The sequence below is a fragment of the Ambystoma mexicanum genome, chromosome 14, assembly GCF_040938575.1.
Source record: "Ambystoma mexicanum isolate Mex_15411 chromosome 14, UKY_AmexF1_1, whole genome shotgun sequence".
In the NCBI taxonomy this organism is placed as follows: domain Eukaryota; kingdom Metazoa; phylum Chordata; class Amphibia; order Caudata; family Ambystomatidae; genus Ambystoma; species Ambystoma mexicanum.
In genome coordinates this window covers 132896200-132913097 of record NC_090940.1, presented here as the reverse complement: position 1 = coordinate 132913097, position 16898 = coordinate 132896200, and the positions used below count along the sequence as shown (strand labels likewise).

Sequence of the window (16898 nt, the reverse complement as noted above, 5' to 3'; positions counted from 1 at the left end):
TTCCTAGGTATCCTACCTGGTAGGATGAGGAAAAGGTGTTACAAGAAAGGGGATACCGCATCTCACCCTCTGATGTCCTGCTTCCACTCCCTGAAGACCCTCATCCAGGTGATCCTCCTGCACTGATCCACCCCTAGGAACTGGATCAAAAAGCGATGACCATGTCCTGGCCACCTGGATGACAGATGCCTGGGGACTAGCAGGTGAGACACCTTCAGGTTTCTCACACCACATTAACAGCCGTGATAGAGGGAGCGGTTAGACGCACCCATCAACAAGCAGGAGGTGCTTGAGGCAAGAAGACATCTGAAAGTAGGTAAATCACCGGGCTCAGATGTGTTTATAGCGGTCTTCTATAATTTGGTCCAAGCTTACAATGTTATCAGAGGTGGCGAACGTATTACACCCATGTTCTCGGATTCTTCCATTGGGTTTGGTCTAAGGAAGGAAGGATCGGTTGAAATGTTCATCCTAATGCCTAATATTACTCTTAAACCTCAATGTGAAAATCTTCACCAGGGCATTGGCCTCACGACTGGACACGGCCCTCCCGACTTGGTCCATGGGGATCAGGTGGGTTTAGTTTGTGCTAGGCAAGGCTCGGATAATTTATGATAAACATTGAACCTGATGGCCTTGCCACAAGTTACAACAACAGGCATGGTGATGCTCTCCCTTGATGCCGAAAAGACCCTAGATCGCGTGAGCTGGGCGTTCTTGGAGAAGGTTGTGGGGAGAAAGCGATTCGAGAGTTCCTGGAGGGAGCGGGTCAGGCCCTGTACTCTGGCTTGGAAAGTGGGACATATCAGAGGTGAGTTATCCCACTTCTTTACGCTCTAACAATGGAGCCATTGGTGGCGAGTATCTGGGACAATGAACAGGTAAGGAGGTTGGAGATAAAGGAGAGGGTCTTTAAACTGAGCCTTTTGCCGACGACATGTTGCTCTATGTGACTCCATCCGCCAGATAATGGGAGAACTTCAGGCATATGGGAGACTATCAGGGTACAAAATCAACCTTTCTAAATCCATAGCCTTCCCGGTGGGAAACCTTGCGGTAGGGGCTAGGGAGTATATTTGGAGACTCTGACATTTATTACACGTGTGGATGGATTCAAATATCTGGGCATAGCAGTCACTAATGTTATCTGCAAGGTGTTTGGAGAGAATTATGTGCCTCTATGGGAGCAGACCCAATGGAACATAGGTAAATGGGACAGATTTACGTTCTCATAGATGGCGAGGATGAACATTATCAAGATAACGATTATTCACAAAATCCTATTCTTATTCCAAATGTTGCCCATCGAGCTTCCCCAAGTCTTCCTACAGTGGCACAAAAGGCCCTCACGAGGTTCCTATGCAAAACAAAAAACCAAGAATAGCTTAGGAGAGACGGTATGTCTCCCCAAGGAAAAGGGAGATGCAGGGTTCCCTGACCTGACTACAAACCATATGGCTACAGAGTTGAGAGTGCTTGTGACCTACCTTGATCAGCATGATACCAAGCAGTAGGCCTACATAGAAAACTCCTTAGTGGACCAGGTGTCCATGAGCGATTGGTTGTGGGTTCCACCGAAGAGGACAGTAAAATACCCTGTCCTAGCAGTGGAAGCTCTGGAGGGAAGGAGGGGGTATGCGATGGCCATCCCCAATAAACTGCATTTGGGCACCCCTGATTATGGTTCGCATTCGTGAACCTGGCTGGATCCAGGGATGGTATGAGGCTGGGTTAGAGAAAGCAGGGCAACATCTCGATGGATGGGGACTTTTTGGCACATGACAGGCTGGAGGCACTGCTGAACATGGGCACCTTACTGGTAGTCCTCTACCTCCAGCTCAAGGGGGTGTTGACGGCCCCGAGATGGGGTAACAGCCTCAAAGAGGGAATTGACGTCTTTCGAAAAGCAAATCCTGACCTCAAGGGGGATGAGGGATCTCTTCTCATCCCTCTATAGAGGAATATTGATGGCAAAGCCGGACAAATTCATCGAGCACCCAATTAGTGGGAAAAGGGTCGGGGGGTAGAGATCTCGGACAACCTATGGTCACTCATGTGCAGAAAGGCCTAACAACCTTCAATAGCCACTCAATACAAGGCCCACACCATTAGGATCCTCTACAGATGGTGTTACATCCCAGCCAAGCTATCCAAAATGTACCCAGGGCTGAACCCAAGATGCTGGAGGGGATGCCAGGTGATTGGAGATGGTCACATGTGGTAAGGTGTGGGCACATCCAGAGGTTTTGGAAGGAGGTCCTAGCATGGGTCAAGAACCTGGATGGTATAACAAGACAGATGTCCCCATTATTTGTTCTCTCTGGGATAGGGGGCGGTGTGGAGCACCCACTGAATCACATGGTACAATCCTTACTCTTGGCCGCAAGGGGTTGTATGGCACAATACTGGAAAAAGCTGCAGATGCCCACAAAGAGGCAATGGTTACTGAAGGTGCAGGACATTTATGAGTTGGAAAGGCTTACATGGATGTTGGCGAGTATAGGTGAAACATACAAGAGATATGGTGGCCGTTCCTCATGAAATACTAGCCGATAAGTGAGGCAGAGGGATGAAGATAGAGCCCATCGTACACGGTTAGCGCACAGAGGGTGTACCAATACAAGTATAGAAAAGGGATACTGCCAGGGGGGATTGGGCAAGATGAGGGTGCTTATTAAGGTGCTTGTTATTGTTTTTGTGAGCTTGTTCATGTATACTGTAAAAAATGCAATAAATATTTGATTTTCAAAATGATAAAACTGGGAATGGGTTTATAAAGTTTACACTCTACAGCAAGGTCTTCTTTATGTCCTACCCCACTGCTTGGCAAATATAAGATATTTCCTTTAAGATCTACTGTAAGTGAAATATTTCAACAGGTGATAGGTACAACATGCAAAATGTGATAACAGATACATTAGTGACACCCAATGGCTATGTGTAATTGGTTGCATTTGCAATGATCTCCTTCCTTACCAGGGAAAGAGACAGAGTGTTCTGAAGTTGATGCTACGGACATGGTCTCCACGTCTGATGCCTTACTATTGCTTTCTGGGAGGCGACTCTCAGAATCTGGATAGAAATAGCAGATAAAACATATTGATCATGCAATTATCGGCTAGAATCAAGAAAACAAAATCAAAGAGCAGTAAGCAGATGTTAGTAAGCAAGTGAATATGCAGAAGTGGCAAAAAACACATTAGTTTAGTTTAGTTTATTCATTTATAAAGTGCACCAAACCCTCGGGTATCTAGGCGCATAGGTTACAGACACAGTCAAAGAGTTGAAAGCAGTACAGGCAATGCAATTGGGTACACTGGTGCTACATACAATATGGTGCTAAATACAATATGTACGATGAGGTGATGCAGTGAGTGCAGAACAATATAAAAGAAAACAGCAAAGGATGGATATGCAGCACAGATATGTAAGGTATTATAGGTGGGCTAGTATAAGTCACAGAAGTGGGTATGTACAGGTGAGAGCCTAGTGGCATCTCTGGGTATACGTTATGACTGCTCTTGATTGAGAAGGCAATTTTTTATCTTTTTTCTGAAACAGAACAAGGAGGGTACGTCTCTGAGATGCATAGGTAGTGAGTTCCAGAGTTTCGGGGCTAGTATAGGGAAGCTGCTGCCCCCGGATTTCTGGCGGTTGTATCTTGGGATTCGTAGGCAGTTTTGATGTGTCGTTCTAGTGGGACGGCAATACTGTTTTTTGAGATTTTGCATGTCAGATATTTGGGGGCTGAGTTAGCCAGACATTTATGCGTAAGGCCTAATATTTTGCCAGAGATTCTACTCTTGATGGATAGCCAATGGAGGTTACGCCTGGTGGCTGAGATGTGGTCTGATCTGGGAATGCAGAGAGCCAACCGGAGAGCATTATATGGAAGTGTCTGCAGTTTAGTTACTTTTTTTTTGGAAGCTGCAAGATAGAGTGTGTTGCAATAATCGAGTTTGGCGGGAATGAGAGCTCTGGCCAGTCTCAGACAGTTAGCAGGTGCCAAAAAAGGTCTGCATGAGTTTATTAATTTGCATGTGTTTGCAGTAGCTGATGCAGTTGCGTTAACCTGTCTGTTCAGTGTTAAGGAGGAGTCCAGGAAGAATCCCAAGGTTTTAACTTCTTTGGAGACATGTATGGTATTACCGTCAATGTTGAAGGCTTTGAAATTGTTGTCATGTTTATTGAGTTTAGTTTGAGAGCCGATGAGGAGTAGTTCCGTCTTGTCATCGTTGAGGGAGAGGCCGTGTGTTGCCATCCATGGCTGAATGACAAGATAGATTTTGTTCAGCAGTTCAGAGTAAGTCATAGTTCCTGGTGATGGGAATGAGTATTTGGGTGTCATCTGCATAATTAGTGTAGGTGATATCCAAATGGCCAAGGTCATCAAACAGGGGCTTAGTAAATATGTTATAAAGCGTTAGTGTAACACAAGAGCCCTGAGGGACTTCACAGGTCACCTCCGCTGGATCTGCAGATGCGTTAGATGAGAAGACCCTCATTATCCTGTGATTCAGAAATGATTGAATCCAGCAAATGGCATTGTGGGAGAAGTGACCAGCAGTTGATAAGTGAGTGCAGAGTATGTTGTGGTTGACCAAGTCGAAGGCAGCCGATAAGTCAAGTAATAACAGGATGGATACGTTGCCTTTATCAATTTGTTCATCCGTTTGTGTCTTAAGGTCTATTAAGGCTGTTTCTGGCCCATGTCTGGGCCTGAACCCCGATTGCCGTAAGCCCAGTAGGTCGAAGCTTTCTAAGTGAGCCTGGATCTGAAGATATGCGGCCCGGTCAAGAATTTTCAGCAAGAAGGGTACCGTTGTAATAGGACGGTAGTTGGTAGGTATATTTTGGTCAAAGTTGTTTTTTTTTTTTCAGTAGAGGGAGTACCCAGGCCTCCTTGAGGTTGGTGGGGACAGCGCAGGTCCTGAAGGAGTTATTTATGAAGGTTGTGATAAATGGGGCCAGATATTTAGCTGCCTCCTGAATGATATTAGGTGGGCAGATGTCTCCTTTACATCTGGATGGTTTGAGGCTGGTAATTAGATTTTCAACCTCTGAAATCGAGAGCAGTGTGAAATTGAATTGGTTGCCGGGTACAGCCACGGCAGGCTGGCTTTTGTTGGGCAAGGGGTTTGAGGAGATGACAATGCATTACTTATCGTAAAAGCATTTCTGATGGTTGTATCTGCTTAGATTCACATGCTGTGCATAGGTCCGACATCCAGTGGTCACTGCGGAGTATTGCATTTTGTTTTTCGTAGTCGAAAAGGGGACGTCGACAAGGCGTGTCTGTAACACTATCCCTATAGTGACGTGCGTTGTACCCATAATCCCTCACGCGTCGAGGTCCCTCTGTTTGTATTTTTCTGCCCTGAGGGAGCCTTCTAGACGTGAGTGAGTACAGAAAAGAGAGAGATATAGAAAAGGATGTCCATGTTCCTTCCATTCGAGCGGGGAGGAAGGGTGGGCGCATGTGAATCTAAGCAGATACAACCATCAGAAATGCTTTTACGGTAAGTAATGCATTGTCTTCTGATGTTTGTTAATCTGCTTAGAATCACATGCTGTGCATAGACTAGCGAGCAGTACCCGGAGTTGGAGGTGGGTTGTGAGAAGGAACAGTAGAGAAAAGATGTCTTAATATTGCTTGTCCCACCTGGGAATCAGATCTAGAGTGGGCATCTAGACAGTAGTGTTTTGTAAAGGTGTGTAAAGAACTCCAGGTTGCCGCTTTGCAGATGGACTCAAGGGGAACATTTGCAATGAATGCTATGGATGCCCCAGTGCCTCGAGTAGAGTGTGCTCTTGGCTTGAAGGGTAGTTCTCTCTTAGCAAGTGTGTAACAGAGAGTGATGCATTGTACAATCAATCTAGATATAGTGGATTTTGAAACTGCATCTCCTTCTTTTCCTGCTGCCACCGAGACAAAGAACTGATTAGTCTTTCTCAGTGGACTAGTTCTTTCCATGTAAAACATGACAGCTCTGCGCACATCAAGTGTATGCAGACTTTTTTCTCCTAGATTTGAAGGATTTGAAAGAACGTTGGTAGTTCTATAGACTGGTTGACATGAAATTTGGAGATGAATTTCGGTGCGAACCTTGGGTGTGTGCGTAGAACCACTTTATCCTTGTGAACTGTTACAAAGGGGTCTAAAACCGAAAGGGCCTGTAGTTCAATGGAGGTAATAGCGATTAGGAAAGCAGTCTTAAGAGTGAGATCTTTAAGAGTTGCCTTGTGCATGGGTTCAAAGGGTGACCCCATGAGCCTGGTGAGTACCACATTTAGATCCTAGCCGGGAGCTGGGTTTGCTATTGGAGGGTGTATTCTCTTTACCCCTTCCATGAAGGCTTTGATTACTGGGATCTTCCACCACAATACTTTGAGTTGTGAAGTGGCGTAAGCCGAAAGCGCTGCCAGGTATACTTTAATAGAATTGAATACTAGACCCGAGTCCAGTAAATGGGTCAGGTACAGAATAATTTGTGTGGGAGAGCAGTCAACGGGGTTGATACTCTTCCCTCTACACCAGATGACAAATCTTTTCCATTTGCTAGAGTAGCAGTGACGAGTGTTAGGCTTTCTGGCCTCTCTGTGGATGTCCATGCACCTCTGTGGAAGTTGTAAATGTCCAAATTCTATGACCTCAGGAGCCAGGCTGCTAAGTTCATGGTCTGAGGGCATGGGTGCAGTGTCCTGCCCCTGTCTTGTGACAGCATGTTGTACGGGCAGGGCAGTTTCACTGGAGGAGATAGAGACATCTTCAACAAGTGAGCGAACCATGGCTGTCGGGCCCACATAGGGGCCACCAGTATCATGGTAACTTGTTCCTGGTGCATCTTTGTGCACTCTCTTGTTGAGAAGGGGAGTCGGGGGAAAAGCGTAAACAAATTTCCCTGACCACGGAATCGATAGACCGTTCCCCTTGGACTGGTTCTGGGGGTACCTGGAGGCGTAATCTTGGCATTGAGAGTTTTCCAGAGTTGCGAACAGGTCTATTTCTGGGAAACCCCACTGTGTGAAGACGTCGAAGACGATGTCTTCTTGTAACCGCCATTCGTACTCTATGGGCAGGGGGAAGTCTCTGCTGAGCTTGTCTGCTAGCAGATTGAGTTCCCCTGGTACATGTTGTGATAGTAGGAACATGTGTTTGAGAGCCCACTTCCAGATGTTCTGGGACAGCTTGGACAGTCCTGGAGAGTGAGTGCCCCCTTGCTTGTTGAGGTAGTACATGGCTGTGGTGCTGTCTGTGAGGACCATCACTGTCTTTCCTTGTAGGTGTTCCTGAAAGGCTTTCAGTGCTTTGAACACCGCTAGTAGTTCCAGCAGGTTTATTTGCTTGGATGCTAAGCTCGGAGTCCACGCTCCGTGAGCAGTCTGATGGGATAGGTGAGCCCCCCATCCTGTAAGGGATGAGTCTGTGGTTAGAGTGGCTTCCACTGCGGGTGTGGCAAAAGTTTTCCCTAATAACAGGTTTTCCTTTGTCCACCACCGTAGCGAGAGAACTAAGGCCTGCAAGACCACCACTAGATCGTCCCATTGTCCGCTGGCCTGACACCACTGGCTGTTAAGCCACTCTTGCATTGGGAGCATGCGCAGGCGCGCGTGAGGTACCAAATAAATACATGACGCCATCATCCCTAGCAAGCGCATTGCTTTGCGTACCGTCACCTCTCGACCTGCCACATAATGGGGGATCTGAAACAGCATGTTTTGGACCCTCTTGTTGGAGGGGACGACGAGGCCGTCCTTTGTTCGAATTAGAGCCCCTAGGAATTGTTTGATTTGGCTGGGGTCTAAGCTGGACTTCTTTTCGTTGATGGAGAAGCCCAGTTGGAACAAAAGGTCTACAGTCTTTTGGTTATTGGAGAAGCATGTTTCGTAAGAATCCCCTGTTATGAGCCAGTCGTCGAGGTAAGGGTATACCGGGATGGATAACCTGCGCAGGTGGGCCGCTGCCACTGCCAGTACTTTCGTGAATACCCTTGGTGCAGATGCTATCCCGAAGGGTAGTACTCTGAACTGTTAGTGTTTGTTCTCTACCTTGAACCTGAGGTATTTTCTGTGCGCTGGCAACATTAAAATATGAAAGTATGCATCTTTCATGTCCAGTGTTGTCATGTAATCCCCTTGTGATAAAAGTGGGATAACTTCCTGCAAGGTCACCAAGGTCACCATACGAAACTTTTGGGGTTTGACAAACTTGTTCGCTGGGCGCAGATCTAATACAGGGCGCATGGTTAAGTCCTTTTTGGGTACAAGGAAGTACACTGAATAAATACCTTCTGTTACCTGAGATAGGGGGACAGCCTCTATAGCTTCTTTTTTCAGTAGCTCTTCTACTTCTTGAAGAAGAATGGTGAGGTGTTCCGGTGTCATGCGTCGGTTCCATGGGGGTCTGTACTTTGGGGAACCATTGAATTCGATGCAGTATCCGTGGGCTATGGTGGATAATACCCAGCGGTCTGACGATATTCCCTGAAAGGAACGATGTTAGCCGGCCCCCGACTGGTGATGCATGGGAGGGGACCCGAATCTTCGGGTCATTTGTTGGTATTGGGCGTGGAACCTTTGGGGCTGGAGCCACGACCTCTTCCTCTGCCACGGCGTTGGCCTCTTTGACTGAACTGGGTGTTGTTACCCTGGTTAGAGGGCCAGTTGGTAGCAGAGTAAAATTGCTGTTGGTTTTGCTGCTGGCGTTGGCCACGAAAGGAGCGTCTATTGCCATAGCCGCGTCTGTTAGGGGGCCTAGAAATTTGGTCAAGAGTTTTGATGGTATCAAACTCTTTCTTCGCATGTTCTAGGGCCTCATCAACTGCTTTCCCAAACAGATGTGTTTGTTCTATGGGCTTATTTATCAGGGAAGCCTGGGTTTCCGGCTTAAATCCCGAATTGCGCAGCCAGACATGGCGTTTGAGAAGTATTCCCTGAACCAGGGAACGGCCAGCCGTCTCTGCGGCATCTAAGGAGTTCTTTACGATGCCCTGGTTTACAAGAGTTCCCTCTGAGATTGTAGCTAACAGGCGTGAACGCAGGGGTTCTGGTGCGTCCTCTGCTTCGCTGCGCAGCTTGCTCCACTGTGCATCTGCGTAGCTAGCTAGTAGGGAATTGTTATTTGCAATCCTAGTTGAAAAGGCGGCGGACGTCGTGATTCTCTTCCCAAGTGCATAGAGCTTTTTGCCCTCTTTGTCAGGTGGTGCCTCACTAGTGGATAGTGGTACCCCTGCTCTTTTCCTTGTATTAGTAACTACGAGGGAGTCCGGAATAGAATGGCCTCTGATGTACAAAGGGTCAGAGGGCGAAGGGCTGAAGAGCTTTTCTATCCGAGGGTTGACCCCTCTGACAAAGGCAGGATTGGAAAGGGAAGGAGTTATTCTTCTCTTTATAGAAGCCAGGAGCGGAATAGACTGACTAACAGGGGCTTTTTCTTTAATAACTTTCTCTACAAAGTCTATGTCAGGAAGAGTCTCCCCTGTGTCTATTTCAAAATGCGCTGCTGCCTTGCGCAATAGTGCATTAAGTGAAGGTTGGTCATCTATGGGAGAGGTGTTTCCAATAGGTGAATCCTTGGGAGGAGAAGGGTGAAAGACATCAGGGTCTGAGTGCACTGATGGGGATTGCCAAGGCTGCACTGATGGGGATTGCCAGGGCTGCGAGGTAGCTGTATCTTCTTCGAAAGCTCCTGCACTAGTGTAAGGATCTTCTTCAAACCCCTTCCCAAACACTCCTCATCTTCCTGGAGGTATTGCTCCTCTTCAGTGAGGTCATATACGTCTGTAGAAGGGGGAAACAGCCTAGGAATCTTGACCCTAGGGTCATCCTGGGGCCATTCTCTTGGTCTTTTGGGTGTGGGTGGGTTTTGGTTTCCCAAAAACCTTTCCGTTTTCTCCATACAAGAATGGAGTCTTTCAAGGGTCTCATGGGGAACCCCTGAATAGTCTAGTCACCTTCAAAACGCTTAGAACGCTCCCACAACGTCGAAGAAAGGTTTCCGTCGCCCTCTGAAAAGCCCTCCGGTAGTTCTGAAGTGCCCTTAGATGAGGGGGTCAGTTCCTGGCTACTCTTGTGCTTTTTCGGCGTTTCCATAGCTTTTTGGGCGGTATTCGACGTTTGTTTCGTCGTCCGCTTACGTTTGTCTTCGGAAACAATTCTCGCCAGGCTCTCGACAACGAGGTTGTCAGTAGAGGACTCTGGTGTCGGCGTTGCCTGCGTTACGCGTTGTTCCTCGACGGCCGCTCTATGGAGCGTTACGTCTGATGATTTTGGGGTAGCGCCCGTGTTTGATGAAAGCTCAATCGCTGGTCGCGACTGCGTTTGCGGGTGGGGCTTGAGACCCTTACGGTCTGAGGTAGACGCCGGAGTGCCCTGCGTCCCCTTCGGCGCTGATGGATCCTTCGTCTTCGACGAAGAAGAGCCGTGGGTTGTGTGCTTAGGCCTATGGGGTCTGTGTGCGTCCTTGTCGCCGGGGTGTTCATCCCCATGAGCAGGGCGTGAGCCGAGCCCGTCGGGGCCGGGGACAGACATCGAGGAGCGCGAGCGCTCCTTCTGGGGGTTAATGACTTCCATAACGGACGTCGAGTTATCATTTTTCACTAAGAGATCGTAACAAGCTCATTGACTGTTGCCGCTGTGAACTCCCTTAGCTCTTACAAAATGGATACTGAGCATAACGAAGGGGCGAATCCCCACGTTATACAATTGACGACAATCAAAATCTCTCTTGAAACGACATACCTGATGTAGCTTTTAAGTTTTTTTTTTTCTTCCTTACTTTTTAAGTTACTTTCCTTATCTCTAATTTCAGCTCCACCATGCCGCGCATCCAACGAGCTACGGCGCCACTTTACCACGTGCCGGTTCCTCCAGGCACCCGCATTGATTCGGATGTATCACGTAACCTTGCATAAGTAATTGGTTTCACTTAACTTCTCTCTCACAGCCATCATAGGGTATCTAGTGGCCCTCTCATGACCTTATAAGTACTGCTGCCACCATTAGGCAATCTAATTTTGAACAGTGAACCCCTTTTTTCAGGCAATCAATCTGTAGATGATATGGTACTTTGAGACCTCCCTAGCAGTACCAGCGCAGCAAAGCAACGAAGCATGCAACAATATAGATGCTCTCCACCTTGAGACGCTACCATAAATTTCCAAGGTAGGTCGTATGCCCACTTTACCGGCACTCCACCATGCACACTTAGTGCTAACCCTGGACTAATACCAGCCTCTTTCCTAGATACGAGCTACTGCCGCATCTTATTTCTTACACTCCTGCCTGTACTGATGACAGCGCCTGATCAACATTTTTCATTTCAAGACGCCACCTTACTAATCAAGGTAGGTCTCCAACTGCAGCATTCCCTTTAGCTCTTAGCGGTCAAGACCTAGATCACTTCTTTAATACACTTCATTTCATTGCGCCTTCTAGGTATACTATAATACCATCACATCATTACCAGTGTCCTGACGACAGTTCGGTACCTTCAGATAATCTGCCTCTACAACGCAACATCTGTGGGTCTCCACCCTGTTCTGAAACAGAAACACGCATTGTGTCGACAATGATTGCGTACCACTACCTTTAGAGTAGTACATTAAATTGCACTAAATATTGCTACTAACCCACACAAATGTGTTCTCACTTGTGTTCTCCATTACTGGTACCATGTAGGCTTTTGGCTTTCTTTTAAATGTTTGTCTAGTCATTAACTAAACTTTGTTTTATGTCACACCTACTTTTGTGATCTTTGGGCTAGCATATGTTCAATCTAGCCTCAATGCAGTTCAAGTGAACCTACCGTGTGTCTATGAATAGGGGTAGCCGCTGACTCTAATCCCCGTCCTGCTAGTCTCTACTAACCCTCCCGAGTCAGGCACCCCTTCAGAAAAAAGAGGGTCTCTATTGCCCAGTTATATTTCTTCATCATGGGTGGGCAAAGAATTCCGGTGGGAGAACCAGAGTTCGGAAATTGAGTTAGCTACTAGTGAAGCAGCTGTTTCAGTGGTGTCCTGGAGGCCTAGGTTTAAGTGACTCAGCAAAAGTATTTGTGATCTGGGTTGGGTGTCGGCGGACAGGAGTGAAAAGAAGTCCTCGTCAAATGTAGCTAGAGGGCCTGGGGGTCTATACAGCAAGTGTATTTTTAGCGTGCTTGAGGCAGATAGGGTGAGTTTCATGGAGAGAAGTTCTGCAGAGGGTAAGTGTTGTTTAGGTAGGGCTCTAAGGTTGAGGTAATTCTTGGAGATAACGGCTACTCCTCCTCCTTTGGCAGATTCTCTATCTAGTCTGGTAATTGAGTAATTGTTTGGGATTGCAAGAGAGAGACGGACCTGTGGCAGCGTGTAGCCAAGTCTCGGTAAAGGGATGCAATGTCCAGGGCATGTGCCAGTAAGAACCTGGCATTTATGAGAGCTCCCTTGATGGGGAGAGGGTTTTTTGGATTGTTGGAAGGTGCTGTTGAATTGTTAAGGTTCGTGGTGTCGGCAATAGGTAGGTCCTGAAGTGATTTGGCAGCTTTGTACTTCAATACGATGGGTTTAATATGAGCTATATTTTTAGGTGATGAGAGTGATGATAGCGTTAGCATGAGCCTAGAGCCTAGTCTAAGGTTTCTGTTTGTTGTGGTGCAAGGAAGATTGGGTACGAGGCATGTTGCTTGTCTGTGTCCATTGGGGTAGGCTGCATGTGGTATTTGTGCGGGTTGTAGGGAGGGGGTGGGTTGTGTGGCAGTGGCTAGCTGGCCAAGGTGGTACGGAATTTGTAGGTACTATAGTGTCATGGTCTGGTAGTGATGTGGACATCTTGGGTGACAGGGTACATTTGCTAAATGGAGGGGAGCTGAAGTATGTCGGCTGTGTGGTTAAGCACTTCTGCCGTCTGCATAAGGTACTGGTGTCATGGAAGGCCAATATGATATATAGTAAGGTTGCACTGATTGAAACATGCAGAAGGATGGGTAAGGTCTTCCTAGCAGACACGACTATTGGGCAAAGTGTATACATGGAAGGCACAATAGGCTATAGTGGCAAGTGCAGGGCACAATGGCTACAACATAGGTATGCATAAAGGTGCAGGGCATTCATTATCAGATGAGTGCTGCAGACAGGTGTTATAATAGGAGTGGTTACAGACTTATAGATTAACTTCTAAGATGTGACAAATGGGCAACGAATGACTGAGCAGTTCACAGTGCAGACGCTTAAGTCAGGGCAGTTGCCTATCACATAATGTTAATAAACCTCAAGTAACACAGTACTGTTTTGGACGTCACAAAGTAAATAGACAATATGTATCAAATAGGCAACACAGTACTGTTTTGGGTGTCACGAAGCAATAGACTATAAGTATCAAATAGGCAACATATTTTGTGAAAGCATAAAGTGTTAAAAAGCGGTGCTAGAGGGTGACCAATGTAACTGGAAAACGTTTCGGCAACATAATCTAGTAGGCATGCGTTTTGTCAAAAGCTAGAAAGTGTTGGAGACCAGTGCTAGTAGAGCCTCTAAGCGGAGTGTCGTCATTCTAAGCATTTTGTGAAACGAAATGGCGAGTGGAACACAAATAATCGCAGACTAACCTAAAAATCAGGAAACGAGTGGTGCCCCTATGTGGCTATGAAAATGCAATGCAGAGTGAACAACAGGTGTAATTGACAGTAGCATTAGACACAGATGGGGTTAGACTAGCATTAGCAGAATAGCGGCATTAGCAGAACGTCATGGGTCACAGTACGCATATGGTGCATTTACGAGGAGAAGTGGCCACGGGATAATCAGGTATGCAATGGGGAGCAATGAGGATTCAACATGAGCGTGAAGTAGGAACAGCAAAGCACACCGTATGCGTCAGGCAGTAGTACAGGCAAGTTGGAGGATAATTAAGGCTAAGGTGACTGTGGGTAGTAACACTGCGGGTAGGTATCGGAAGTTGCGGATCAGGTGCAAATTGCTAACACAGGATGAGGCACACTTGGCTTGACAGGCATAAGATATGGTAACGTAGTGTGTCCTGGAGAATTGATAGGCTTCTAGGCGTGTGTGCCAAATATCGGAGGAATTATCTATATCAGTGCAGCCACCTGGTAACACTGATTCCTTAGAGGATAGTCAAGAGCAGTTTTCTTACCAGGATATGGTAGGTAAGTGGTATTGCCTCTAGGGCTCCGGTAGAGCCCGGACAGGTCCAGAAAGGTAGCTGGCCTTTATAAGCAGGCCTTCATATGCTATTTTTGCTTATACGGAACACAGTTTGAACCACTAACATATTAGCAAAATCTGTTTATGTAGGTAATGAGGTCTGCAGTGTCAAATGTTTGCTAAATAAATGCAGCTGAAATATATACCTCCCCACAGCACTGGATGGCCAACTGTTGGAGGAGAGGTCTTTGACGACAATGGAGCACTTGACATAGGCCAGCTTGACCCTGTTCCTTCAATACATCTATGTACTTATTTCTGTCTGTCTTCTTCAAACTCTATGGCAGCATATCTCTGTGCCAATATGCTATAAAGGGGGAAACCCAATTTTGACTACCTTAGTAGTGACTAACTTTTATCGGGAAAGCTATATTGTAAGACATGAGAGGTAGTTAGTTTTTATCAACAGCTTACAGTCAACCTTCATTAAATTAGCGCTGTAAAAGAAATGATTCAATCAATTTTTAATATTAATTTCAATGAAAAAACACATAATAGCTTAAAATAGGTGGTGGGTCAATCCCATTCACTTTACGTAAAACAATCGTGTATTGTTTAAAAAGACAAACAACTTTGTTGTGACACTTAAACTTTGCCAGTGAAATTAGTGGCTTCTGTCTTATTGGCCGAGTTTGGTTCAGTGACCAGTGTGGGGAGCTGTAGCTATCTCACACTGTTCACGGGACCTAAATTCATGTTGTTAAATCATCATTCTAGTATTGATTCTAGATGGTAGAACTCGACATGTTTCAGTTCTTACAACAATTCATAGAACTTTCTTCAGGAGTAGTGTCATATTCTAAAAAACAACAACAATTTAGACAACAATATTAGAGCGTGCTATTATTGCACATCTCTTGGGTTGATGGCTTCTGTTGCCTGTGTTAAGTAATAGACTTGACTGTTCTTGCTGTAGCTGTTGATAACAAGAAAATATAAAAAGGTATAAGCTTTAAATGCTAATAGTACTTTTTAGATAAATTTAATTTATCAGACAAGTCTAGGTTGAATAATTTCCCAGTCTGGTCGAGGGCGAGTGGTTCTTAGTGAGGGGTATTCCTGTAAAATGCAGGCTTTAGTCCTCTAGGTCCGTAGTGTATACTACAATATGTCTACTAGGGCCTGCAAGTTTAATTTGCATCAGTTAAAAAACTGCTGTCAGTGTAGACTGGCTTAGTCTCCCACAGCATATGTAGTGCAATCATTAATTGCTTACCTTTAGTGAAGGGGCAATTCTTCGAGATATTAACAGGGTTTGGACCGGGGTTCCTAGGTAATCAGTCCTTAGGTGTAGAGTGGGTCGTTTAAATCAAGCGGTCAAATCAGTCTGCAAAAGATTTAATAACTCTTGTAACCTCTAACTTCAATAAAAAGTTAAGGGCATGTAGTTATAGACTTCGTATTGAGAGCTCACCTTAAGGATGTATATATCGTGGCTCGAAAGATGCAAGATGGTGGATGCTTTATTCAATAAATTCTTATTTTTTTCTCTGCCAATGTGAAAGCCAAAAAAGGGTTTCTAAAAGAGGATGACATATATATTGGCTATTAGTCGTGAAAGCGGCATTCTAAAGGGAGCCTCTATTCTAGGTCTCTCAGGGTATGTAGTCTTTTAGGTGTATGCTATCCCAAAAGATCCCAGTGTTGTGGAGGGTCTGCTAGGGACATCCAGCAGGCCCCCATGTTGCAATGGGGCATCAGCACCATCTGGAGTGCGGGCAGGGCAAACCATGCCCACGACCATGCCAATCTCTGCCACCGTCCTGGCATGAGGGTCCCACAGCATCATGGCATGCAGGCCTTTGCTCACACGGTGTGGGCCTGCAGGCCTACATGAATGAGAGAAGGACTCAGTCATTCCTCTTTGGGAGTCTGCAGCCATTCTGGTGCACGTGTCTGTAGAGGCTCCTTTTATTAGTTTGGGTCATGACACAGTCATGGCCCATGTTAAAAGGGCAATACACGGGAGGGACACATTCCCTTAAAGGGGAAAGGGGCAACACGCTTGGGAGGGTCTCACACCACACCCAGTAGCAAAATTACTGTTTCTAGCACACAGTCTGTAAAAGCTTGAATTAGAAGAAAATAAGATATTGTCAGAGCAGGTAGGCATTGTGAAAGAAAAACACCCGATCTAGAAATACTTTATTTTCATTTCCATCGCAGGTACTTGCCCATTCAGGATATTCAAACCAATGTTTGTTTCCAGTGAAGAAGATTTCTGGCAGGAAGCCTACCTTCGTGCCCTGGACCAATATTTATTTATTTATATTTCTAGTGAAGATAGTTTTGCACTAGAAATAGTGTATTTGCAATTTCTGGTACAAAAAACGACTGCACGAGAAACAGACAAAATAAGACTGATTTCTAGTGCAAGTGATGTGGGTAGAAAGGAGTCACATTTGTCAGTTCCTAGTGCAATTGAGCAAGAAAAACATGATTCAATATCCAAAGTGACAAAACACAAGGTAACACTTGCACACCAATTTTCAATTAGGATTCCACGAAACATGGGTAATTGTTAATCAAAAAGTAGGTTGGTAATATTTAACGTGCAGGGGAGAATAGCTCAGCCTTGGTATCTAGGCTGGGATGCAAGGAAGGGGATTTCTTTTGTTCTATATCAATATCCAAAGTGCCCCTGACAGCCACCTGGAAAATGGTGCATGACACGAGCGATAGCAGCCACTGTTTGGC

At 46.0% G+C, this 16898-nt stretch overlaps 1 protein-coding gene across 2 annotated transcripts in view; it reads right to left on the bottom strand.

The window, feature by feature from the left end:
- ZFYVE26 (zinc finger FYVE-type containing 26) overlaps window positions 1-16898 on the bottom strand; it is a 1501667-nt gene that overhangs the window by 618351 nt on the left and 866418 nt on the right. The window contains exon 26 of one of the 2 annotated variants that reach the window (XM_069638726.1): window positions 2977-3072. The exons of the other annotated variant lie outside the window; for it this stretch is intronic. Coding sequence (XP_069494827.1) covers window positions 2977-3072 — 96 coding nt within the window. The remainder of the gene's footprint in view (window positions 1-2976; window positions 3073-16898) is intronic. 2 annotated transcript variants of the gene reach the window in all.